This window comes from Oscarella lobularis, chromosome 12 (assembly GCF_947507565.1).
Source record: "Oscarella lobularis chromosome 12, ooOscLobu1.1, whole genome shotgun sequence".
NCBI classification, from domain to species: Eukaryota; Metazoa; Porifera; class Homoscleromorpha; order Homosclerophorida; family Oscarellidae; genus Oscarella; species Oscarella lobularis.
Genome location: NC_089186.1, coordinates 823,527 through 847,493, shown reverse-complemented (window position 1 = coordinate 847,493; position 23,967 = coordinate 823,527). Strand labels below are relative to the sequence as shown.

Below are 23,967 nucleotides of genomic sequence, written 5' to 3'. Positions count from 1 at the left end.
TGTTCGTTTCAGTATTGATATTAAGGTCTCCTCACGTGATTAAAGGATTTGGGGTTAAAAAAGAAATAATCCCAGAGAGGCTATAAGGAAAGGATCGCTTATGCAGTCCCCTGTTATCACGAATAATGCACTAAGCATATTTCTACTCTAGAAATGAGAAGAAAGAGGAGGTATGGCTGTCAATATCGCGTGGGTGAGGCCGCCGAACTTTTTGTCTATTTTGGGGTCTCCTCCCCAACTCGAGCGCGTAGGAGCATCTGACCTCTGCCATTCCTCTCGAATAACCCGACCGAGGCAACCGCGTGGCAGCCAAAGCTGTACCTTCGGAGTATAATTAGAGAGCACGTGACGGTGAGCCGCGGTTAGGACCCATCCCCGTGAATTCTCGCTTACTAACAAAAGGCCAAGCGACGGTTTAGGCGAACAATCGCGCCTAAGTTGCGCTACGCCTGCAAATGAGCGGCTTTCACTTACGTGCGAAGATTAGTCAGAAGCCGATTGTGAGCTGACGTCAATTGACGCCTACGCTAAACGAACGGTCAAAGTGGAAACTCACATTGGTCTCGCCTTCATGCAGTAGAAACCAGAATAGAGGTGCTTTACCTCCCGCGGCGTTTCGTCACCGACCCTTCTTCGGGACGAGTAGCGGCGGCTCGTCGCCTACCATTAGGCGTTGCGCACAGCGGCGCCATAGGAGTTACATTAAAACGAGAGCGGCTCAGTAGCGCAGAGCGAGCGACGAAGTTGCGTTGCGCACTCTTGCCGGCGGCGCTAGGCTAACTAATGAGAATGGAGTGGTTGCGTTGGGGCTGCATCTAAGTGAGGTCCTATTCTTAGCTCTCGCGCGCTTCTTACATGTCAAACACCTTGTCACACGCTGTACGTGCAGCGATTGTGTGCCAGATCAATGTTTATCACGCCATCGCTTTGTTCGAGAACGCGATCCCATTTTTCGGCAGAACTTGAATAGTGGAGGTCATGTTCATGCTGGACAAGTTCACAACTCACCTGCAGATTGTGCCTGTCGAAGCAGTGGCGTTAGGTGCCGGGCGAGTGGGCCAGAAAGAGCAGGATTAAGACATTCGGATAATCTGCCTGCCATACTAAAGTTAAGCAGATCCACTCGATTTGCAATCCTTTCTTCACCGCTTCAGCGCATTCTAGTCGCGTTCCAGCGCAATCGTTTGTATGTCCGTGACCTAATAGCGTCTTGTGACGCTGCCGTCGTTGTCTCCTTTTATCGTAACTAGCCGTGTACCCGTCTTCGACGGGTATATAAATGTGATCTCTACTAATTAAAGTTCTGCGCTTGTTTTGTATTATCCCCTGACCACATCAGCAGAAAGAACCTGTTTGCTGGAGTGGCCTGCATGGGTACTGTACCCGTACCCGAGATGTCCAGATAGCACCGCTTCCTTAATTAATTAAAACCCGTCAAATACGTGTACCCGTCGAATACGTGTACCCGTCTTCGACGGGTGTATAAATGTCTTTACAAATCGTGTACCCGTCGAATACGTGTACCCGTCGAATATGTGTACCCGTCGAATATGTGTACCCGTCGAATACGTGTACCCGTCGAATACGTGTACCCGTCGAATACGTGTACCCGTCGAACACGTGTACCCATATCTTCGACGGGTATATAAGTGTCTTAACAAATCCCGTACCCGTCGAATACGTGTACCCGTCGAATACCTACAGTCTGTACCCGTCTTCGACGGGTATATAAGTGTCTTAATTTACAAATCCCGTACCCGTCGAATACGTGTACCCGTCGAATATCTACAGTCTACCCGTGTACCCGTCTTCTTGTATTTAGAAATCTATTAGAGTTCTGCGCGTGTTTTGTAATAATCCCCATTTACGTACTTCGGGCGTAGTCAGGTGACCTGACTACTTCGGGCGAAGGCCAGTATGTAGTAAGAAAAGAACATACGGGACAGCGAAGCGAAATACACGCTCACAGGCGTACCCCGCGAGGGCCCCCGGAGAAACGAACCGAACCTAAACACGCTCGAACGTTCGACGAAGAGGTTCGCGGAGGCGGCGCGACGATCGGAAGCGGAACGGCGGCAAATAAGGCGGACAAAGATCGGCGAGTAGGCGTGTTCAATTTCGATTCTTAGCGCGCGCTCGGGGCCCTAAGTTCTTTTGAGTATAGATCAGCCTGATCGTGTCGTTCTTCGACGCCATTTTGATTGAGTCCCGTATTGGTTCCCGTATCGGGTACAGTTGATTTCAAGTTGGTTGTCGCATGCGATAAGGCCGGAAGTGGATGGCTTCTTCGTCAGTCCCGTATACGTAGACTACGGTACGCGCATTAATGACGTCGAAGCAGCAGTTCGTGTTACTCCCAGCAGCAGCGACAAACGCGGCGACGCCAAGAGGAACGCAAACGTTTGTGCGAGTCCCTCATCTCGTTCCGGAACCGAAATCGTTCGAGCTGAAGCTCCGAATATTTGATAGCGACGCTAGGCGTAAAGGAAAAACGTTTCCGTTTCATAGCCTCAAACCCGACTGCATTAAATCCGCCAAAGATCTCAGGAGAGCTGTTGAAGATGAGTTTGAGAGCGAGCTAATCGGCGGAAAAGTCAGAGACATAGGATACTTCGATGGATCGACAAAAATGTAGCTTCGTAGCGACAAAGACGTCGATCAGCTTTTCCAACGGATTAGAAAAGGAAGCGACACGATACTTTGGTGCGACTGCGCTAGGAAAAAGAGCCATTTCAGTGACGACGAAGAAGACCGTCATGACGAAATGTTGCAGCCTAAACAGAGCAGCTCGAAACGTCGTCGTGTTGTTGAATCAGACGGTGGGAACAAGGAAGCCGCTATTGACACTACCATATCCGACTTGAGAAAGATCCACGGGCAACAGTACACTTCTCTCCAGTATCGCCTTTGGGCCGAGATGCTTGATGTGGGAACACACGACGACATGGACGTTCCTCCAAACGTCCCCTTGTTTACAGGCAATAATGGCCATCGCTCCTCAAAGAAGTTTTCTTTGGAAGGCGCGGTGACCCATCTGATCTCTTCTGCCATCACTAGCACTCAAGGAAATCCTTCTTCAAACGTTGTGCAAAACGCTATCCAGAGAAGCCCAAAAGAACCTGCTGGTGTTACCCCAACAAAGAAGGCTGGTTTGCGAGGTACCTATCTGCAGCAATTACGAGAAGTACATAGTCTTTTTGAGATGGGAGCGCTCACAGCTACTGAATTAGCTCAGCAAAAGCAGCAGATTCTGAAGGAGCTAGAAAGGTTGACGTGAGTTACGTTCATTTTCAGAACTTTATGGACTTTATGACTGATTTTAATCTCTTATGCTTTTGGCATGCGTTACACATAAAACAGAATGATTCTATGCTTTGGGTTAGATGTTTACTAATGAGGTTGATTCTGGAATAAGTAAATGAAACAGAAATCGTATGCATTACACTACACATATCCAGAATGTTCCATGTAACTAATGCAGTCCCCTTGTGTAACTGCAGCAAACGCATTCACAATCATTTCTCGGGTAGTAGCATTGCCTTCCACATGCCCTTCCACATTAGCTTTTATGTGGTATTTAACTTTTGAAAAAACTTCTTCTATTGGATTTAGATCAGGGCTGTAAGGGGGAAGAAATTTGACAAAAACCCCCACTCCACGGAAAAGGTCTGCAACTTCACGAACATGGTGGATAGCCGCGTTGTCCATAACAACAATGCTTTGAGAATTGCAGCCGTCGAATGGCAACAACTGAGGCAGAATATACTTACGCAAAAAATCTAGAAAGCAGGGTCCGTTGACATTTTTCTCATAAAGGCAGGCATCTAGGACTCCATTTGAAGATATTGCTGAAATGACATTAATTCGTTTTCCTCTTGCAAAAAACGTTTGATCAATAGGACGCTTTCCCAATACTGCGTACCCATATCGACGGATGACGTTGCGTCTATCGAACCCAGACTCGTCAAGAAAAACGAACATGTCGGGCGAGTAATTTGGGCAGTGCACTGTAGATGCAATGTAACGCTGCCTGGCTTCTTCACTTCTCTGGGTTGGAATATGTCGAATGATTTTTCGCGAAAAATTCAGTCTCTTTAGCACCCGACACAGGGTTGGAACCGAAACAACACGCCCCGTCACGTTCTCCAGTTCATCGGCCAGCTCCGATAGGTACGCGCTTGGTCGTCGCACTACTGCTTTCACAAGAAGAAACTGCTCGTAGCTCGTAAGTAGTTGAGAGGGACCGTGCCGTGCTTTCTCCGGCCCAATGCTTCCGTTCGCAAAATAATAACGGCGTAAATACCGCTCCACAGTACGTGTACTCATGTAAAGCAAACGGCTTATCGATTTCGACGTGTGGTTTTGAAGTAACGCAAGCAAAATGACACGGATACGAAGATCGAGAGAGAATGGGCGAGGCATCATTCAAATCTAACGACACATACGGGAACTGCTGACTTCCTGCCATATCGCATTCGACAACCAACTTGAAATCAACTGTATTATCTCTGGTCTCAGACCCTCTCTCGCTTTCCCGGATGTCCCTCACAAGCGAGAAAGGGTCTGGGATGGTACCGCCCTAATTAACTGTTCCTAGGACAAAACTACTATAAATAGCCTTACTGGGGACGTAGCGTGACGTAGACTTTAGACACCCCTACTCGCGTAGATCTGCGCAATGGACGCTGCAAAGAAGAGGACTCTCTACGAAAGATCGCGACATGAAGCGGAATCCTTGTAAGCCTCTCTCACTTTTTAGGAGACAGCTGCGATTTAATACTGCAGGCTTCGATCGAATGTTGAGACGGCTTCGATTCATTCGTTCGTAGTAATTTCTACCGTTCTGGCGTTTCTAAACGCTCACCTTAGCTCCCAAGAGTTGCAGACCATCTATTCTTCTGAAGACCCAGGCAGTGAAGGTTGAATGTGGCGCCTCTGCGTATATTTTACGCACACAGCATTGCCCGTACAAAGTTTCGCGTGACCAGATGGGCGGGACAATTTAGGGCGGTACCATCCCAGACCTTTCTCGCTTGTGAGGGACATCCGGGAAAGCGAGAGAGTGTCTGAGACGAGGCTAACGTCCCTTCGTGCTAGAGACGTCCGACGTCTAGGAGAACGAAATTATGGAAGCAAAGCCAACAACAGGTAATTAAGCGTCAAACGTTCGCGAACTCGATCGCGATCTCGATCGTGACTCTCACGCGTACTACCCGTGCTACGACAGCGCACGTGTTCGATAGCCAGCCGCGCGATACGCAACGCATCGCGAAAACAAAAGGCGCCTTCAAGCTTGTATTAGAGTCTCTTGCAACGCTTTCTTCCGCGATATCGATCCGCCACGTATACGTACAGTACGTGCACATGACGCTGGCGGGCAATCTCGAGCCGTACGCACTCGCGTGTCCTCGCGTGCTATTCACGTTCGTATTTACTAGCTCCCTTTGGCATTCGCACCTCCGCGGACCGCTGGCCGGTTTCTTTGTGTAGTGAAGCGTTGTGCTTACCCCAGACTTCAGACTAGACTATTTTATTATCTCTCCAACTACCCATTATCTATCCTCCCTCCCGTTAGCCCGGATTAGACCTTACTACACTACTACGGCGCCTACGAACTGTGTTCATCGCTGTCTGACGTGGCATCTAGGACGTAGTCTTCAAAACGCACTGGGAGTCGCGTGATCCGACGTGGTCGTTCGGGTGGTTCGTCTTCCCTTCCGATCGGTTCTGGTGTGAGTGGGGGTGGTTGCTGAGGGTGGACGTTGTCAGGGGGCGGGGCTACCGGACTTACGATCGGTTGCGGTTGCACGTTGACGGCTGGAGTTGGTGTCAGAGCCGCTGGTCTTGCCATTGGTTGAGGCGTGTTGATTACAGGGCCGCTCGGGACCCAGGATATGACGTTCTCGAAGTCCATTACATCTCCGACGTCCGTACGGTGTGGGGTTTCGTTCGCTCCGGTCCCTGGCTGTGGTTGCGAATGATTCGGTGTCGTAGGGGTTCCGAGTGTTTGTCCGTCGTTTGCAGCATCCGTCGTTGTCGTGCTGGATGTTTCGTCGTGCGGCGCATCGATGGGTTGATAGCACGGGCGTAAGCGGTCGTGATGTACCCATCTCCGTCGCCCTCCTTTGTGTGAATGTTGGATTTGGTAAACGTCATTCTCTCCTTGTTTTCGCAGAATTTTAAATGGGCCGTCCCATACCGAAAGTAACTTGTAGGCTTTTCTCCGCAGTCGGCCTGGATCATGCAGGTAGACGAGGTCGCCGGGCGAGTACAAACGTACGTGGGGTGTCACGCCTTGACGTTGTCGCTCCTGGGCCGCCGTCAAATTGGCATCCACTAATTCCCGTGCTCTAACCATCTCCGTGGATAACCGTTGAAGATACTCTGATGTATCCGTTGGCGGCGGGGTTGCGCAGCTGCACGCGACGTCGGTTGGCAGGCGGGGTTTCCTGCCGTACAGCAGCTCAAAGGGCGATGCTCCTGTCGAGGTTTGCTTTGCAACGCGGTAAGCGTGGAGCGCTGACGGTAGCCACAGATCCCAGTCGAGAGGGCGGTCCCCGCAGTACTTCCGGAGGATGCCGAGGAGGGAGCGGTTGAACCTTTCAACCAGGCCATCGCCTTGGGGATGGTATGGGGTTGTGCGCGTTTTCTCTAATCCCATCATCTGGCACAAGTGGCGTATTACGCGTCCTTCAAAGCTTGGGCCTTGATCGGAGTGAAGTATTCGGGGAACGCCGTGTCGCGATACAATTCCGTCGTAGAGAGCCCGTGCCACCGTCTCGCTCTTTTGGTCTGCAGTAGCAAATGCTTCCGGCCAGCGGGTGAAGTAGTCGGTACATACCAAGACATATCGATTTCCCCGAACGGTCCGAGGAAGTTCAAGGAAGTCGATCGAAATCATTTCAAACGGCCCGCCGACGGGAATTGACCTCAAGGGCGCTTTTGGGCGAGGCGCTACGGCGTTCGCTCGTTGACAGGTCGAACAGCGACGAATGTAATCGTCAACGTCGGCGGAAAAGCCTGGCCAATAGTAGCGTTGCAGAAGTGTGTCGGTGGTTTTGCTGACGCCGAGATGACCGCTGAGAGGATCGCCGTGAAGTTGTTGCAAAATTGTTGGAACGAGGGCTTGCGGCACGACGAGGACCGACGTTGTTTCCAACCGGGCACCAAGACGACGGTTGCGTCGCAAAATGTTGTGGTCGTCGAGCTGTAGCTGGTCCCACAATTGCCGGTAGCGGCGATGTGCGCCATCGCGCCAAACTCCTTCTGCTGGTGGTCGTCCTTCGTCCGCTCGAAGGCGGGCAATCACAGTCGCTAAGACATCGTCGGCTTCCTGCATAGCGCGGAGTTCTGCAACGTTGGCGCTCGCTGGTATCGTTGTGACGGCACACATTCGCGACAGTGCGTCAGCGTCAACGTGCAATCGTCCTGGCTTGTACTCCACTGTGAAGGTGTACTGGCTCAGGGTGTGCAGCCAGCGACCGACTTTTCCCGCGGGATGCTTCATCGTGTTCAGGTGGACTAGCGGTCGGTGGTCAGTCACGACAACGAACGGTGCTCCCAAGAGGTATGGGTGAAAATGCGCTGTACCCCATTTAATAGCGAGCAGCTCCTTCTCTGTCGCGCTATAGTTCGTCTCCGTAGCACTCAGCTTCTTGCTGGCGAAGGCAATGGGGCGTTCGTGGCCGTCGATAATTTGGGAAAGGACGGCGCCAAGTCCAACATCACTGGCGTCTGTTTTGAGCCTGAATTGTTCCAAAAGCGCGGAAACGCCAGTACAGGGGCTTCGGTCAGCTTTTCCTTTAGGGTAGCAAAGGCACGCTCTGCTTCCGTTGTCCAGGTGAATTTGGAATGGCCTGTCGTCAAGTTGTGAAGAGGAGCGGCGATGGTGGAGAATCCAGGGACAAAACGACGATAGTACCCAGCAAAATTGATGAACGATCGTACTTCCGTTTTCGTACGCGGGTTGGGCCAATTCCGGACTTTATCCACTTTTGTCGGATCCGTTGCGATACCCTCAGCGCTGACGACGTGCCCCAGGTACGGCACCTCCGATCGCACAAATTGACACTTTTCCGTGCGTAATTTCAGCCCAGCCGTGCGTAGCCGCTCGAAGACTGCGCGTAGGCGGCAAAGGTGTTCCTCGAAGGTGCGTGAGTGTACAAGGACGTCGTCGAGGTACACCAGGCAGGAGTCGAGCGTGAGTCCCCGAAGTACAACATCCATCAGACTTTGGAATGTGGCTGGTGCATTTGTAAGTCCAAACGGCATCACTTGAAATTCGAAGTGGCCGCCGTTCGTCGAAAAGGCCGTTTTAGCCCTGTCTTCCGCAGCCAGAAGGACCTGCCAATAGCCAGAAGCTAAGTCCAACGTCGTGAAGAATAGGGCGCCTCCGAGACTGTCCAGGGTCTCGTCGATGCGAGGGATGGGGTACGCATCCTTCACCGTAATGTCATTGAGAAGGCGGAAGTCTACGCAAAACCGGAACTTCCCATTTTTCTTCGTTACCAGGATGACCGGGGACGACCACGGGCTGCAACTCGGGGTGATGATTCCTTCATCCAACATTTCTTGGACTTGGCGATTTGTTTCGGCGCGGAGATGAAAGGGCTGACGATATGGACGTTGATGAATTGGGCGGTCCGTCGTAGTAACGATGCAATGCTGGCAAATATTAGTGCGCCCCAGATCGGACGGGTGGCGACTGAAAATGTCGTTGTATTCCATGAGGAGAGTCTCTAGAGCTGCACGTTGTGAAGGTGTCAGAGTGGGCGTGTCCGGAAGTGGCGGTATCCACTGATCGCGTGGCGACGTATTCGAAATAGGGGCTGTTAGTGTCGAGGGATCGATCTCTTCCGCCGTTCCGAGCCGCTTGCCTTTGTACAGTTTACGTTGTCCGCCCACATTGAAAACCCTGACAGGGATGATGCCAGTAGTGTTGTTGGCCAATGACGCGGCGACAATCAGGTCGTATTTCTCCGCCAGTTGCTCTGATGGTTCGAATAACAGCGGATGAGACGACGACGTGCAACGCTCCTTGGTATCGGGACAGATGACGGCACCGGCGACTATCATTTCCATCTGGCCGGGCGGAAACACGACGGACTCAACGAGTACGACTGAGTACAACGGAGACGACGGGGTCGGTGATGCGGGCAACAACGAAGGTGGGGGAGGGGCGATGAGTGGGTGGGAAAATCCCGACGGCAATCGTAATTGACGACGCGAGACGATTAGATCAATGTCGTGTTGGGTGATGAAATCCGCACCGAGGATTGGATTGGTAGCGATTGGTGCGACACGAAAATAGTGTTGCGTTGACCACGTCCCGATTGTAAGTGGAAGATTCAGTGCGCCGAGAACCGGGATGTTATGTCCGCTAGCCATCGATAACTGTTCGGTCGACTGTTGGATATTCGTCGGGGCGAATGACGGCGGGACGATCGAAACGGCCGCGCATGAATCGAGGAGGCACCGGCTCGAGTGGCCATTTACCATAGCGTCGACTTGAAAGACAGCGGCGGACTGAGGTGATACCGGTTGCAACGCGCCGACCGCGAAGGGTGGGAGTAAAGGTTCGTCGCGCGAAGGGAGCGGGTAACACTGTTGATGGGTGTCATGTTTTGCGCTAAATTTCGTGCACGTCATGCGAATATGTCCCATTTCACCACAATTCCAACAGCGGCGCTCTGCCAGGGGCACAGACGAACGTGGGGCGTACGGAACGCCAGACGACACAGCGAACGAAGCGTGAGCCGGTGACTCCAGGCGAATAACGCGGTTGAGAAGAGATGAGAGTAAGGTAGATTGTTGTTCGACTGCTTTCAACAAGGTGTCGGCAGGTGCGGCCGAGGCGATAAGTGAAGGTGGCACCGTTGAAGTGGGGATCGATTGTCCGCCGTCAGCGCGGCGACGTTCTTCGGCTAACTCGGCAGCGTTCACTTCCAGCGCAATGCGAATTGCGTCGTCTAAGCTCTTCGGGTTGCCGTAGCGAACGCGGAGACGGAGATGGCCGTCCCGAAGACCATCGAGAAATTGGTCGCGACTGAGCAGATCGCGTTGCGCGATATCCATCGTGGGGAAAGCTTGTGCGGCGAGGCCCCGAATCGCGTTCCCAAAAGCCAAAATACCTTCGTCGCTGCGTTGCGTGCGGAGCCGAAATGTTGAGCGTTTAACCTCGTGATGATTGGCCGGCAGGAAGCGATCTCGAAGAGCGGCGAGAAGCGTGGCTAACTGAGATTTCGTCGCCGGTGACAATGAACGAAGAGCTTCGCGAGCGGGGCCTTGTAACCGCAGCTGAAGCACGTGGCGGCTGGCGGCGTCGTCCCAGTGATTGAGCTGTGCGCAAGATGTGAAGTCTTCCTCCCAGTCTTCCCAGGATTGATCCGGAGCGGCGCGAAATGGCGGGGGGAGGAGAGAGCTGAAGCGAAGAGCGGCGGATGCGCCGCCGAGGCCGTCGGGCGGTTTCACGTCGGCGGGGTCGGGGGGCTGGTCTGTGTCGTTCGGCTGGTCGGTCATCGGACGGCGTCGAGATGAGGACTCCTGTCACCATTGTAGTGAAGCGTTGTGCTTACCCCAGACTTCAGACTAGACTATTTTATTATCTCTCCAACTACCCATTATCTATCCTCCCTCCCGTTAGCCTGGATTAGACCTTACTACATTTGTCATGTCACCCTCGATACGCAAATGACAATCTCTTTTCTCGCAATTGACTTGATATATGTCTTTTAGAATTAAACGGCACGTTGCCAAGTCTTCCCGCCTTATAAACGGCGGATCGTCTACTTTCCGACGCGGTGTGCCCATGGGTGTAGCGCAGACGAAGATCAGTGAATTTTTTTCGAGGTTTTTCTCTTGGGGTCCCCGTGGAGTAGGCATGCACTTAGGGGGCGGGCCTCTCTGTCACACACACGTCGTGGATTGCCTGGCATGCCACTCGCACTCCTCAGCATAGAACGATTTCGGAACGAATCTAAACACTAGTAATCGAGGGCGGGTTGGGGTTGAGAAGTGCGAGCTGGTGTCATGGCAATGCATGAGGCTTCATTTGCGTGTGTTACGGGGAGTGTAGCGGGACGACACGCATTCATTGTAGACGTAGCATCGTTCTTGGTTTTGCATCACGACCGACTATGTTAGTGTGCACTGGTCCCTTCCCTTTGCATTAGGGCTGAAGGCGGCTGTCAGTAGGTAGGGCGATTAGAGGCTTAGTAGGTTTGTAGCTCCTTTCCCCTGAACGTGCTTAGCTTGCAGCCGCCACCCCCGGTTAGACCATTTCAGTGAATTGTATCAGGTAATTTAGGTTTGAATAGATGCATATTTTAGGTCAATGGATTGTGAGGTAATCTAGGTTGATTAGCGTATAGGCATTATTCTAGGTCAATGGATTTTGAGGTGATTTAGACGTATTAGCGTAGTTTGCTTCATTAAAATGCATTTTAGATCAATGGACTGTCAGGTAATTTAGGTTTTATTAGAGTATAGGATTTTTTATAGGTTAATGGTCTGTTGTTATTTGATTCGAGGATAATCATTTTGTTCTTTTTAGGTCAAATATATTTTGCGGCGGATCGTGCAACATCAACAGCAACGTCCAATTTGGAGGATGCTGCTGTCCGAAAAAGTCAGCTTCGTTTCAAGCGGCAGATTTCGATAACTTTAATGAGAAATTCTTCTTCGTAGTTGCCTTCTCAACAATTGGAGCAGCTGGGGTTCGTGCAGTCAAACGTGCGGCGGAGGATATCGGTATCGTACCCGTTCTACGCGACGCTCGGCGTCGTGCGGCGGATCGGCCTGTTCAAACTGGCGCAGCTGGCAACAATCGTGCGGAAACGCCTGTTGCCGGGTCAATTGCCTCGTGAACCAGTGGAACTCGTGGTCGACGAACTGCCCGTGCGGAACGACGGCGACGCAGCGTCGCTATCGCTCGGTCTCGCGGGCGTCGTCGTGCGGGGGATCCGGCTGTCCCGCCCTGTCGGAAACGCATCGGGAAAAGTGCGGCTGCTGTAGGCAAAATTGTCAGTGGAAGTGGAGCTCTTGGGGCTCCTGTTCAGCAAATTGTGGATACGGACGCCAGACGCGTGGCGTCGTCGTGACGAGAAGAGCCAGTTGTGGCGGCTCTGGCTGTCCGAGTATCTCCAGTAGTCATCTCTGTTCGCAGTACTCCAGAAGAGATTGTCAAGTGAGTAGACCGCGTGTCACTTGAACCTCTATTTATATAGCTACGACGAATTGTCGTTAGATGAACAGCTGGTCGTCGTACGGTTGCTGTAGTGCAAATTGCGGTCAGGGAACAATGACTATCGAAGCGTGAGAGTGTCGCCCTATTGCGGCGGCTCGTCGTGTCCGTCGACGAATCAGACAATCGGTTGTTCGGCGGGCTGTTGCCCAGTGGACTGCGCCGTCAACGGGTGGGGTAGCTGGGGCTTATGTTCGGCCAGCTGCGGTTCCGGACGCCAGTGAGAAACGTTTACTGACTTGGACTTTTCATTTATTTATTGAATCTTTCGTAGGTCTCAGTCTCGGTCTGTTTGGAAGAGTGCCAGTTGCGGCGGTACGTCGTGTCCGACTCTGAGTCGATCGAGGTCCTGTCAGCGCTACGATAGACGCAATTGCGTCGTCAGCGGCTGGTCGACTTGGTCACAGTGCAGTAACCAGTGCGGGTCGGGTCAATCGACTCGCACTCGACGGGTAACGACGGCCGCCTTTTGCGGCGGCCCGTGCCCGTCCTTGTCCGAGTCGAGAATGTGCACGTCGTACGCGGCGAATCGAGACTGCCAGGTTTGTCGTACGCGTCCCCGTCTGTCTTTCACTTTTCTCATTTTGCTTTCAGGTGAACTCGTGGGGAAATTGGGGCGGTTGTTCGGAAAAGTGCACCCTCGGATTGTCGTATCGTTACCGAAGCGTTTCCCAGAGTCAAAATTGCCGAGGATCGGGCTGTCCTTCTCTATCGGTAAAATTTTTAGTTCATTGCGCGTAGGAGGTTTAAGATGCGCGCATCCTTCGTGTTCCTGAGGCCTTCTTTAGAAGTTTTCACTTAGTCTCCTTTTTCCCTTTGTCCCAATTCATGCCTATTAAAGTGCATTACTTCTATGTACCTAGGAAGAGCGTGCTGTGTACGGCAGCTTTCCGACTAAGTTGTACGTTGTCCCGAACCTCATTTTAGCCCTACACAATTTGCCGTCAGATGTCGAATCGGGCTCTAACTACCCAATTTAATTTTATAAACACTTTTAGAACGAAACCCGCTGCGAATGTAGATGCTTTATTAATATTACTCGTACTGAATGAATCATTGTAGCTGTTAATTTTGTTTTACCGCTAGCAATCGCGACAGTGCGGGTCGGCAAACGGCGGCTGCTCGCACAACTGCAACGGCGGCACGTGCTCGTGCCGCAGTGGCTACCTTCTCAACAGCGATCGACGAACGTGTCGTCCGCGTGATTGCGGCGCGCCGTCGGTAACATTCTGTCCGTCGGGCACGACGTACGGCACGACGTGCAAATATGCGACGTTTTCGTGCCCCTCCGGAACGTCGTACGGGAAAACGTGCGTCACCCAGTGTCCGAACGGATACGAACTGAAGAACGGACCGAGTTCGATTACCTGTCAGTCATCCGGAGCGTGGACGACGTACAGTGGAAGCTACTGCTCCAGAATTAACAAACCGCCAAGCAAGGTAAAAGAAAGATCTGACTCCGATTCTCGTTCTAGTTTTCCTTCATGTAGGTGTCTCTGTCGAGAAGTGATGTGTACGAGAACGTGAAGGCGGAGTCGGTTGTCGGCGCGTTTACGACAACGGATCCGAATCCCAAAGACACTTGCACATATCGTCTGCTCAACAGCGCCAACGGAAAATTCAAACTTGTTAGCGAAGCAGTCTCGCAATCACCTTCAGTCCTAACTACGAGGTGTCGCCAAACAGGTACTCCACGCAGTGTTCATGTACGGCAGAAAGAAGTTCCTTTTTCTCCTTAGTTTTGAGATAAAGGTTCGCAGCACGGACAACAGGGGTCTCTATTTGGATTCTTCATTCACAGTCAACGTGCGAAATGTCAATGAACGACCAACAGGCATATCGGTGCGATGTAACGTCTTTCTCGCTTTTGTTCTGGCTCTATCTGATGCTTCTGTAGTTATCCAACGTCTACCTGAATGAGAATAGCGCAAAGGGGACCCTCGTCGGTTCCCTGGCGACGACGGATCCCGACAATGGCCAAGCGTTTGCGTACTCGCTTCTCGACAGCGCTCGCGGCCGATTTCGAGTCAACGGCAATCGACTCGAAGTCGCTGCGTCCAATAGCCGCTGTCTAGCCGAAGGCGGAAGCCTCTGCTTACTCAACTACGAAACGCAGAAGACCTTGACCGTACGTATTCGGAGTCAAGACAACGGATCGCCGTCGCTGTACAAAGACGTCACTTTCACCGTTCGTCTTCGCGACGTCAACGACCAGCCGAGGAATCTCAAGCTTTCCGGCTATACGATGAAAGAGGACGCCGCTGTTAATACTCCCATCGGTGGCTTGTCGGTTAGCGACGAAAACTCCGGGCAGAAAATAATGTACACGCTCTCGAACGACGCCGGCGGTCGATTCTCGCTCAACGCCGCTAATCAGGTCGTGCGAAAGACGTCGAGCGGAATCGACTACGAAACGACGACGAGTTATAAAATCGTCGCCGTTGCGACGGACAACGGTAAACCAGCCATGAGAGTTTCGAAGACGTTTACGATCGAGATTCTCGACGTCAACGAGCCGCCCGTCAGCATCACGTTTGCGTCGACGAACGGGCAGATGTCGTTTGCCGGCAATAATCCGACGGTGAAGGAAAATTCGGTGAAGGGAACGATAGTCGGAACTCTCGTCGCGTACGATGCCGACGCCAATCAGAAGCTCGCATTCCGGCTCGACGACACGGCGGGAAATCGATTTGCACTGAAGACGTCTTCCGTCACCTGTGCGTCAGTCAACGTTCAGGTAAGGAGATAAAATAAATGCATAGAAGATTTGGTGAACGTTTCGTTAGAAGGAGGTTTGGGCTTACATTAGGTGCATGTATACTCCTTTGGAAGATAGTTGTCTAATTTTCGTTACCTAGAATTTGAAGACGAAATGCACCGTTCCGGTCATCGTCAATGGCGTTCTCAATCACGAAGTCGACGCCTTGCACGCGATCGTCGTTCGAGTCACCGACGAGCACCAACTCTTCAAAACGGCTCGATATTCGATTAAAATCGTCGACGTCAACGATCGACCGAGAGACATTTCCTTCTCCGGCGGCGCTCAACCGTCAATCGACGAGAACGAGAACGGCAAACGTCTCGGCAGTTTCACGACGACCGACGACGATCCGGCAAACTTTCACACGTACACGCTCACGAATTCGGCCGGCGATCGATTCGTGATAAAGGGCAGTACATTGATGACGTCCTCGAACGCGAATTTGAATTACGAAGACGCTTCTCAATACACGATCATCGTTCGATCGACCGACTCCGGATCTCCGCCTCTGTTCGTCGAGAAATCGTTCACCGTTCAAGTGAAGGACGTCAACGAGGTTCCGACCGCCGTTCGTTTGTCGAACGGCAAAGTGACGGAAAACAGCGCTTTGAATACCGTCGTCGGCACGCTGACGGCAACCGATCCGGACAACTTTATGAGCGTGCGTCAGACGTTTACCTACACTATCATCGACAGCGCTGCGGGTCGATTCAAAGTCGAGAAAGGCGTTGTCAAGGGAGCGGTCTCGAATGTCGGTTGTTTGAAGAACGGCGGTGCCGAGTGCAAGATCGATTACGAAAAGGCGAAATCTCACAAGATCGTCGTTCGCGTCACGGACAATGGAAGTCCGCCCCTCCAGAAAGATTTCACCGTGACGATCGCCGTGACGGACGCCAACGATCAGCCGCGAAATCTCCAAATCGATACGTTTTCGGTTAAGGAGAATGCGCCTGCTGGAACTCTAGTCGGAACGTTGAGTGCGACAGACGAAGACGCCGGTCAAAGTCTTACGTATAAATTAACGAACGACGATAAGGGACTGTTCAAATTGAAAGACAACAAACTGCAGAAAGCCAAATCGGCCGATTACGAAACGAAGACGTCTCATTCCGTAACGATCGTCGTGACGGACAACGGCAATCCGAAACTATCCGTAAGAAATTGTTTCCGTGCGATTTCTCCCTGACCTCGTTTACGCAGATGACCAAAGTCTTTACAGTCGAAGTACTGAACGTCAACGAGCCGCCCGTGACGATCATCTTTAAAGATAAAAACGGCAGCTGAGCTTTGGTGACAATTCGCCTCGAGTGAGCGAAAACTCTCGCCTGAAAACCGCCGTCGGCATCGTAGAAGCCCACGACGAAGATGCCGCTCAGAAACTAACGTTTTCGTTGGACGACGACGCCGGCGGACTTTTCCAAGTGGAGAAGAGTGGAATTTGCAGTTCGACCAATTTAATTGCTGTAAATAGAATATTAGTGACTCTTGTTCTCAAACCGTTCTTTTTCTCTTTCTCAGGGGGTCAAGTCCGTGTGCACGGCATCGGTGACGGTAGCAGGCGCATTGAACTACGAAGGAAACGGCAAGCACACGATTATAATTCGAGCAACGGACAAGGGCGGACTTTTCGTTGCTATTCGCTTTACAATTGCCGTCGTCGACGTAAACGACAAACCCACGGTAAAAAGACAACACGAACAAACCGAAAAAAATGAGATAGCACTTTTTCTCTAATTAAGGCTATTCAATTGGCCGGCGGCTCTCCTACCGCTGTCGAAAATAAGAACAGAGCCGTCGTCGGCGGTCTGGTGACGATCGACGACGACGTCGCGCAGACTCACGCGTACAAATTGATCAACAGCGCCGGCGGCAAATTCGTCGTCGACGGCACCAAAATCAAAGTGTCGCCGTCGGCGAATTTGAATTACGAGATCGCCGATTGTCACACGATCGTTGTCATGTCGACCGATAGCGGATCGCCGCCCATGTCGGTGACGGCGACGTTCATCGTTCGCGTTCTCGACGTAAATGAGAAACCGACGTCAATTAGCATTAACTCCAACACCGTGCCGGAAAACAGCGGCGCGAACACGCGAATCGGAAAATTATCGACCACCGATCCGGACAATCTCGCATCCGCTCGACAAACGTTCACCTATTCGATGTTGGACGGTGCGTCGGGTCGATTCAGATTGGACGGGGGCGTGGTCGAAGTGGCAGCGTCAAACGCGAAGTGCCTAGCTCTCGGCGGTAAGGAATGTCTTTTGAATATCGAAGAAAAGAAAGAGTACGACGTCGTCGTGCGAGCGACGGACAGCGGCTCGCCGGCCCTGTCGATCGATTACGTGCTGATGATTCAATTGACCGATGTGAACGATCGACCCCGCGCTCTTGACTTGTCCCACGAAAAAGTCTTCGAGAATGCGCCGGCGGGAATGGTCGTGGGAAAACTGTCGTCGACGGACGACGACGTCTCGCAGACGACAACATATACGTTGATCGACGACGACAATGGGAGGTTTAAGATTGTCGGCGATGAGTTGCAAAAGGCGACGTCTGCCGACTACGAGACTTTCAATTCGCACACTGTGATTGTCGAGGCGAAAGACAACGGGAAACCAGCCCTTTCCGTGAGGACACCTACTACGTACATATTAGCTCTTCATACATTCCGACTTTTTTTCTAGATTACGAAGTCGTTCACTATCGAAGTTCTCGACGTGAACGAGGCTCCGATTCGCATCAACGTCACCGACGAGAACGGTCAGCTAAAATTCGCCAACGACCATCCGCTAGTCGAAGAGCTGTCGCCTGTTGGAGCCGTTGTCGGGAAGATCGTCGCAATGGATCACGACGAAAACGAGACGCTGACGTTTCGTCTTGACGACACGGCCAACGGAAAATTCTCGCTGGGAGCAAGTGCCACGTGCAAAACAATTACCGATAAACCGGTGGGTGACATACCTGTAGAGCCGCTAGTAAGACAATCCTATCGTTTCTTTCAGGGAATTAATACGATGTGTTGGACGACACTGATTGTCAATGGCAATTTGGACTACGAGAGCAACTCCAAACATTATATCGATATCCGCACGACAGACTTGAAGGGACTGTTCTTCACTCGTCGTTATAATGTCGACATTGTCAACGTCAATGACGTGCCGCACGTAAGTCCTAATCCTTTAACGTTTCACCTTTTTTATAAGGCTCTTTATTGAAGAACATTGAATTGACTGTCGATGAAGTCTACGAAAATCTCAACGATCAATTGATCGGCGATTTCGTTACGGAAGATCAGGATCCCACGCACACCCACACGTGCACGCTCGTCGACGACGCTAACGGGCTCTTCGTTGTGAAAAACTGTCAATTGTATACGGCACCGAATGCTGGATTGAATTTCGAGGCGAAAAGCGAATGCAACGTGACGGTGCGATCGACTGACGACGGCGTGCCTCCACTCTATCGCGAAGAAACGTTCCTCGTTACGGTGCTCGACGTGAACGAAAATCCCACTCTCGTTATTGTGTCTAATTTGAATGTGAGTTATTCTTCGCTGGCTAGTCAAAATCATTCTTTAAATCGTATGTGCAGGTTACTGAAAATTCGCCGGTTAACGCCGGAGTCGGAATCATTACCGTTGTTGATCCAGATAATTTCGGTCCTGCTGGTTCTTGGCAAAACCACACCTGTTCAGCTATTGGTAACTCTGGTGGACGATTTGTCATCGAAGACAACGCTCTCATGGTAGGGCAGAACATCCATCTCGTTTCTATAGCAACGATGGAAGCATAAAATTTAGGTTGCCGATTCCAGTCTCAACTTCGAAACGAACTCCACTTGGCCTGTACTCATACGTTGCGTAGACGACGGTATTCCGCCTTTGAGCAGAGACCAGGCGTTCGTGGTCGTCGTCACGGACGTCAACGAGATGCCGACGAGCACACACATGCAGGGCGGTACCGTGGCTGAGAATCAGGCAGCGGGCCAATTGGTCGCGCAATTCACGACAGACGATCCGGACAACGAGATCGAAGATCGACAGGTACGTGCGCGCGGCGACCATGGCACGGGACTTGACGACGATTTTCTTACTAGACTTTCGTCTACACGCTGGAAAACGTGCCAGTCGACTTTCCTTTCCATTTCGTGGGCAGCGAACTGAGAACGACGCGTAGTCTCGATTTCGAAGAGACTCCCTCGTGGAAAGTCGTCGTGCGATCGACCGACAGCGGGGGTCTCTACATCACCGAAACGTTTCAAGTGGACGTCACAGACGAGAACGATCGACCGACTGGAATCCAACTTATCGGCCCGAGCTCCGTTCCGGAAAACAGCGTCGGCGGAACATTTGTTGGACACGTGTTTACCTTCGACGAAGACTTTGCCGATACGCACTCGGTTTCTATCGTAGCCGCCTATCCTGGCAGCGGGATACTGTCTGCAGATCGAGCTGTGTCCGGACTATTTCAGGTCAACTCTTTGACCGGTATAGTGTCAGTGATGGACGGAGCTGATTTGAATTACGAAGCTGTAACGCATTACACCGTTGAGGTTTCGACCGTAGACTCCGGCAGTCCGCCTCTCTCGTTTACTGGGTCAGTCGTCGTCAATATTACAGACCTAAACGAGAAGCCGACTAATATTACCTTGACCAATCAGGAGGTACGTTTATTGATAATATTGATTCCTTGTAACTAGAGAGAGGCACTTCAGATTGTCGAGAATAGTCGCAACGGCACTGTCGTCGCGACGATCGTTGTCTCGGATCCCGATAATGAGAAATCGAGTCGTCAGAAGCACGCCTGCGTTGTATTGGACTATCCCGAACAACCGTTCGAGGTAAGAAAAAAGGCGTCCTTCGTTGCTCCTCGCAAAGTTTTTCTCGTTCTCTTTAGGTCGTTGACAATGTGACTTTGATTGTCGCCCGAAACGAGCTCAATTACGAGGAAGAACGAAATTACACAATTGACGTACGTGAAATCGAGATTCCTTTTGGTTACCTAAATTTGTCTAATTAGATTCGTTGCTTTGACGACGGCGTGCCAATTACATTCCTCGACGGACAGTTTGTTATTGAGATCCTCAACGTCAACGAAGCTCCGACTTTCGTTGGTCTGACCGATTACGTCATCGACGAGAATCTTGACGTCGGCACGACAGTGGGAATAATCACGAGCACGGATCCGGACAACGAAGTGGCGTGGGTGCAGAACGTGACGTACGCTCTGTCAGGCAACGCGTCGGTTCCTTTTGCAATCAACGGTACCGATCTCGTTTCGACGGCAAAGTTTGACTACGAAGTCAAATCGAGCTATCGCGTCCGTCTCACGGCGACGGAAAATGGACTGAGTCCGGCGAGCACGACTGTAGAAATAGCGATTCAAGTCGGAAATGTTAACGATCAGCCGACGAAGGTCGTGTTCAAGAGCAAGGGAGTCGACGAGAATTCGCCTGGTGGAACGATTATCGGAGTGCTCGAGACGGTGGACGAGGATAGGGGACAAAATCATACGTACGCTATTGTCCCAATTGGAAACGTTACGAGTCAGTCAAAGAAAGCCCAAAGGGTAAATAAATATTTGATAATTTTTCCCTTTTTAGCGTATTTCGATTTGGACGGCAATACCTTGGTTGTTCCCAGTGGTACGAGATTTAACTACGAAGAAGAAAACGTTTACGTCGTCGTCATAAGAACGACGGACAACGGCACTCCGCCTCTAAGTTACGAAGTAATTGAATTAGCGTCTTTTCACAGAACTTACGAACTTTATTCTTTTATCTAGAACGATGTGATTGTGAACATTCTCGACGTCAACGAACCGCCGACCGACATCTTGTCCTACTACGAAGGCGAAATCGACGAAAATAGTCCGGCCGGAACATTCGTCGCTAATCTGACGATCATCGATCCCGATTTCAATCAGACGCACACGTGCAAATTACTAAACGGATCCGACTTCTTCACCGTCGTCCAAGGACCGACGCATGAATTGTACGTCGCCGTCGGTGCCGACATCGACTTCGAAAGGGACCCGTCGATTTGGGTGTTGTTCCGATGCAGCGACGACGGTCGTCCGACGCCGCTCAGTCTCGATGATTCGTTCGTCGTTCGCGTGATCGACGTCAACGAGCCGGCGACGAAGATCGAGCTGACGGGATCTCGTCGAATTCGCGAGAACGTGCCCGTCGGTGCCGTGATTGCAAACGTGTCGGTCGTCGACGAGGATCGCGGTCAGACGCACTATTATAGTCTGGAAGGTTTTCTCGCTAACGCGTTTGACGTAGAGTACATGGGCATAGATGGCATGGGAATTGATTAGTGTATTAGTTAGTAAAAATAACAAGAATATTTCTTCTCGCTCATTAGAGTTGAGGAAATTAAAACGAGTATACTAAAGTCTAGCAACGCAACGTTAGTATAAGACCTTTGCTGAAGACTATTTTTTCTTCGTAGCTCATTAACGAAGGAAGGGAGTTGGTCGTCGCTCGGCCAGTTAGCTTAGACTACGAAAGCCTCGCCGATCCAGTCATCAATGTCACTGTATTCGTCGTCGACGATGGCCTGCCGCCTCTAAGCTTCAGCGAAACCTTCTTCTTCACGATTATTGACATCAACGAAGCGCCGACAAATATCACCCTCAAAGGGGGCCCCGAAGTGCCCGAAAACGCGTCTCCCGCCGACCTAGTCGGCGCTATAGATGTTTTCAATCCCGAAAGCAACGGTCCGATATCGTACGTCATTCTATCGGTGAACGGCGTCGCAAATTCGATCGACTTCTATCTCGTCACGAATGCATCGGGAACGTTCCTCTATCTCAATCGAAGCCTGAACTACGACAACGTATCATCATTCGCGCTAGAAATCTTGGCGTCGGACAGCGACTATCCGCCGACGTCGTCCGTCTTGACGCTCGACGTTGGCGTGAAACGAACGGATCCGTGCGCGCTCGGCACCGCCGGCTGCGACGACGCGACGCGCGCCACGTGCATTCGAATGAGCGCGACGACGAGCCGATGCGAATGCCGTCCAGGATACACGGGCGACGGCGTCGTTTGCAACGACATCGACTACTGCGAAACTCCGGCGGTCGACGGCAATTCGTCGTCGTTGCTATGCAACAACGGCACGTGCGTTGACCACGTGGACGGATACACGTGCCGTTGCAACGTCGGATTTTTGCAACCGGACTGCAGCGTTCAGGTCGACGAGTGCGCGTCGAATCCGTGCGGCGTCGGCGGCAATTGTCTCGACGTCGTCAACGGTTTCGCCTGTTCGTGTCGCGACGGCTATCGCGGTGTCCTGTGCGAGGAGAACGTCGACGATTGCGCGTAGTTGCCGTGTTTCGGCGCGAGCACGTGCATAGACGGCGTGGCGACGTTTCGTTGTCTGTGTTCGCCCGACTATACTGGCGATCGGTGCACGTTTTTGATCGACGCCTGCGATGATCGGCCGTGCCGACAGGAGACGTGCATTCCCAAGCCGCTCGACGCCGCCAGTTCGCCCAGCGTGACAATATTAACGGACATCGACGCCGATTACTTATGCGTTCCCGACCAGTTTGTCGTTACGTTGCCGTTTCCGAACGATCTCACTCCCCGTAGCGTCGATTTTCAAAAGCAATTGGAACGCTACCTCAAAGACAACCTCTACGTTCCCCTACCCGATCCGGACGACAGTTCGAATGTGATCAACTTCGGCATATCTTCGGTGTACGTTATCGATGTTGTCAATATCGGAAACGGCGAAATGTCCGTGCACTTCGTCATTCTGTTCAACGACAAACCGGTGCCGGTGACTTCGGTTTTGATCGGACTGAAAACCGACTGCGACGAAGGGAGCATGAATCAAGCGTTTGGAAGTGAAATCGGTTTGACGTGCAAAACGGTATCGAGCAGAAGTCCCAACGCAACGTCTCCGACGAATTCAGCTCATTTTGACGGCGGCGTTGACGACAGTACGAATGTCGAATATACTTGGGTCATAGCAGCGATTTCCTGCGTCGCCTTGCTCGTCTTGTCGATTATGTTAACGCTGATCTTCGTGCGAAAGCGACAGCGGCGGAAGCGCTTGGCTATTGCGCGAGCTTCGATTCGAGGCGATAGTGCGGCTCACGGCGAGTACGTGGTGTCGAATGAGGCGATGCACAATCCTATTTACGAGCCGACTTTCACTGGCGGAGGAATTAGGAATCCTATCTATTGTGATAAAGGGGACATGGATGACAACGATGACGAGGGCATCTACGACAACTGCAATGTCAATCACATTTCAGCGAGACTCAGCCTGTGATTGATAATCCTATTTACGATTTCTCGGTCGATGATGGGGAGGAGAGGGCTTATGACGTGCCACGGGATCTTGTTCCCTGTTACAATGATTCTGCACTTTAAGAAGGGGAGGCTGGGGTGTGTGTGTCCGTTTCAAAATTGCTGTCTGCCTGTCTGGTCTGTTCGTTCATTGATGTGCTGAGTATTTAATCATTAGAAGTGTGTCAACATGTCATATCAATAAAGTTTCTTCTTTTTGTTTAGTACAGGAGCATGCACCTAACCGAATATTTCGCTGAGCGGTTGTCGTCTCTTATGGGCGCATCATGGCTGATTTCACTGCCTTCTTCTTTCCGACATCTTAACGCAAAGGATATTCAATAATCCCTTGAATATCAGAGGTAAAACATAACAATTTAGACAGTGAAGTATAATTTGGTTTTTGCCTTACTAGGTGCTATGCAACTCCCAATCACAGAGACCTTGATTCTCTAAAGAGTTGCTGCTTGCTAGACGAATCCGAGCAAGGACTAGCCTTAGCTGATTACAAAGTCGTTATAGAAAAGGCTCTTGACTGTTACCCGGCTTTGAGAAGGTAATTAAGGTTTATAATCTACCATTTACCTATTAATAAAAATGTAATTCTACCAGATATCTTTCCAACTATCTATTGCCATCGGTTGGAGACTAGGTG

The 23,967-nt window shown here is 51.4% G+C and overlaps 4 protein-coding genes across 4 annotated transcripts; all 4 read left to right on the top strand.

Annotated features, from left to right (window-relative positions):
• The first annotated feature begins 11,332 nt into the window (after positions 1 to 11,332).
• On the top strand, positions 11,333 to 17,098 carry LOC136193956 (protocadherin-1-like). The gene is made up of 16 exons (XM_065982965.1): positions 11,333 to 11,339; positions 11,382 to 11,397; positions 11,446 to 11,461; positions 11,500 to 11,513; positions 11,552 to 11,626; positions 11,686 to 11,997; positions 12,516 to 12,783; positions 12,836 to 12,955; positions 13,328 to 13,681; positions 13,732 to 13,869; positions 13,928 to 14,083; positions 14,139 to 14,978; positions 15,100 to 16,155; positions 16,203 to 16,465; positions 16,521 to 16,682; positions 16,742 to 17,098. The coding sequence occupies exons 1-14, from the start codon at positions 11,333 to 11,335 to the stop codon at positions 16,284 to 16,286; spliced, it is 3,456 nt and encodes a 1,151-aa protein (XP_065839037.1). The 3' UTR covers positions 16,287 to 16,465; positions 16,521 to 16,682; positions 16,742 to 17,098.
• LOC136193955 (protocadherin alpha-C2-like) lies at positions 16,961 to 18,015 on the top strand. The gene is made up of 3 exons (XM_065982964.1): positions 16,961 to 17,632; positions 17,690 to 17,957; positions 18,008 to 18,015. The coding sequence occupies exons 1-3, from the start codon at positions 16,961 to 16,963 to the stop codon at positions 18,013 to 18,015; spliced, it is 948 nt and encodes a 315-aa protein (XP_065839036.1).
• Positions 18,016 to 22,348, top strand: LOC136193774 (cadherin EGF LAG seven-pass G-type receptor 1-like). Its single transcript, XM_065982745.1, has 11 exons — positions 18,016 to 18,169; positions 18,223 to 18,543; positions 18,597 to 18,749; positions 18,805 to 19,047; positions 19,101 to 19,667; positions 19,719 to 19,844; positions 19,901 to 19,975; positions 20,024 to 20,549; positions 20,607 to 20,734; positions 20,789 to 21,286; positions 21,460 to 22,348. The coding sequence occupies exons 1-11, from the start codon at positions 18,020 to 18,022 to the stop codon at positions 22,336 to 22,338; spliced, it is 3,666 nt and encodes a 1,221-aa protein (XP_065838817.1). The 5' UTR covers positions 18,016 to 18,019; the 3' UTR covers positions 22,339 to 22,348.
• On the top strand, positions 22,348 to 23,964 carry LOC136193954 (uncharacterized). Its single transcript, XM_065982963.1, has 3 exons — positions 22,348 to 23,291; positions 23,728 to 23,868; positions 23,925 to 23,964. The coding sequence occupies exons 1-3, from the start codon at positions 22,753 to 22,755 to the stop codon at positions 23,962 to 23,964; spliced, it is 720 nt and encodes a 239-aa protein (XP_065839035.1). The 5' UTR covers positions 22,348 to 22,752.
• The last annotated feature ends 3 nt before the right edge of the window (positions 23,965 to 23,967 follow it).

Bases quoted from the DNA above. Each gene is read 5' to 3' on its own strand.
- LOC136193774 (XM_065982745.1), top strand. From the start codon at position 18,020: ATGTGTTGGACGACACTGATTGTCAATGGCAATTTGGACTACGAGAGC. The intron at 19,048-19,100 runs GTACGTGCGCGC...TTTTCTTACTAG, and splicing joins ACGAGATCGAAGATCGACAG to ACTTTCGTCTACACGCTGGA. The intron at 20,735-20,788 runs GTAATTGAATTA...TCTTTTATCTAG, and splicing joins CTCCGCCTCTAAGTTACGAA to AACGATGTGATTGTGAACAT.
- LOC136193956 (XM_065982965.1), top strand. The intron at 13,682-13,731 runs GTAAAAGAAAGA...TCCTTCATGTAG, and splicing joins TTAACAAACCGCCAAGCAAG to GTGTCTCTGTCGAGAAGTGA. The intron at 16,156-16,202 runs GTAAGAAATTGT...TCGTTTACGCAG, and splicing joins ACGGCAATCCGAAACTATCC to ATGACCAAAGTCTTTACAGT.
- LOC136193954 (XM_065982963.1), top strand. From the start codon at position 22,753: ATGTCCGTGCACTTCGTCATTCTGTTCAACGACAAACCGGTGCCGGTG. The intron at 23,292-23,727 runs GTGATTGATAAT...TTGCCTTACTAG, and splicing joins ATTTCAGCGAGACTCAGCCT to GTGCTATGCAACTCCCAATC. The intron at 23,869-23,924 runs GTAATTAAGGTT...TAATTCTACCAG, and splicing joins TGTTACCCGGCTTTGAGAAG to ATATCTTTCCAACTATCTAT.
- LOC136193955 (XM_065982964.1), top strand. From the start codon at position 16,961: ATGTCGACCGATAGCGGATCGCCGCCCATGTCGGTGACGGCGACGTTC. The intron at 17,633-17,689 runs GTGAGGACACCT...CTTTTTTTCTAG, and splicing joins ACGGGAAACCAGCCCTTTCC to ATTACGAAGTCGTTCACTAT.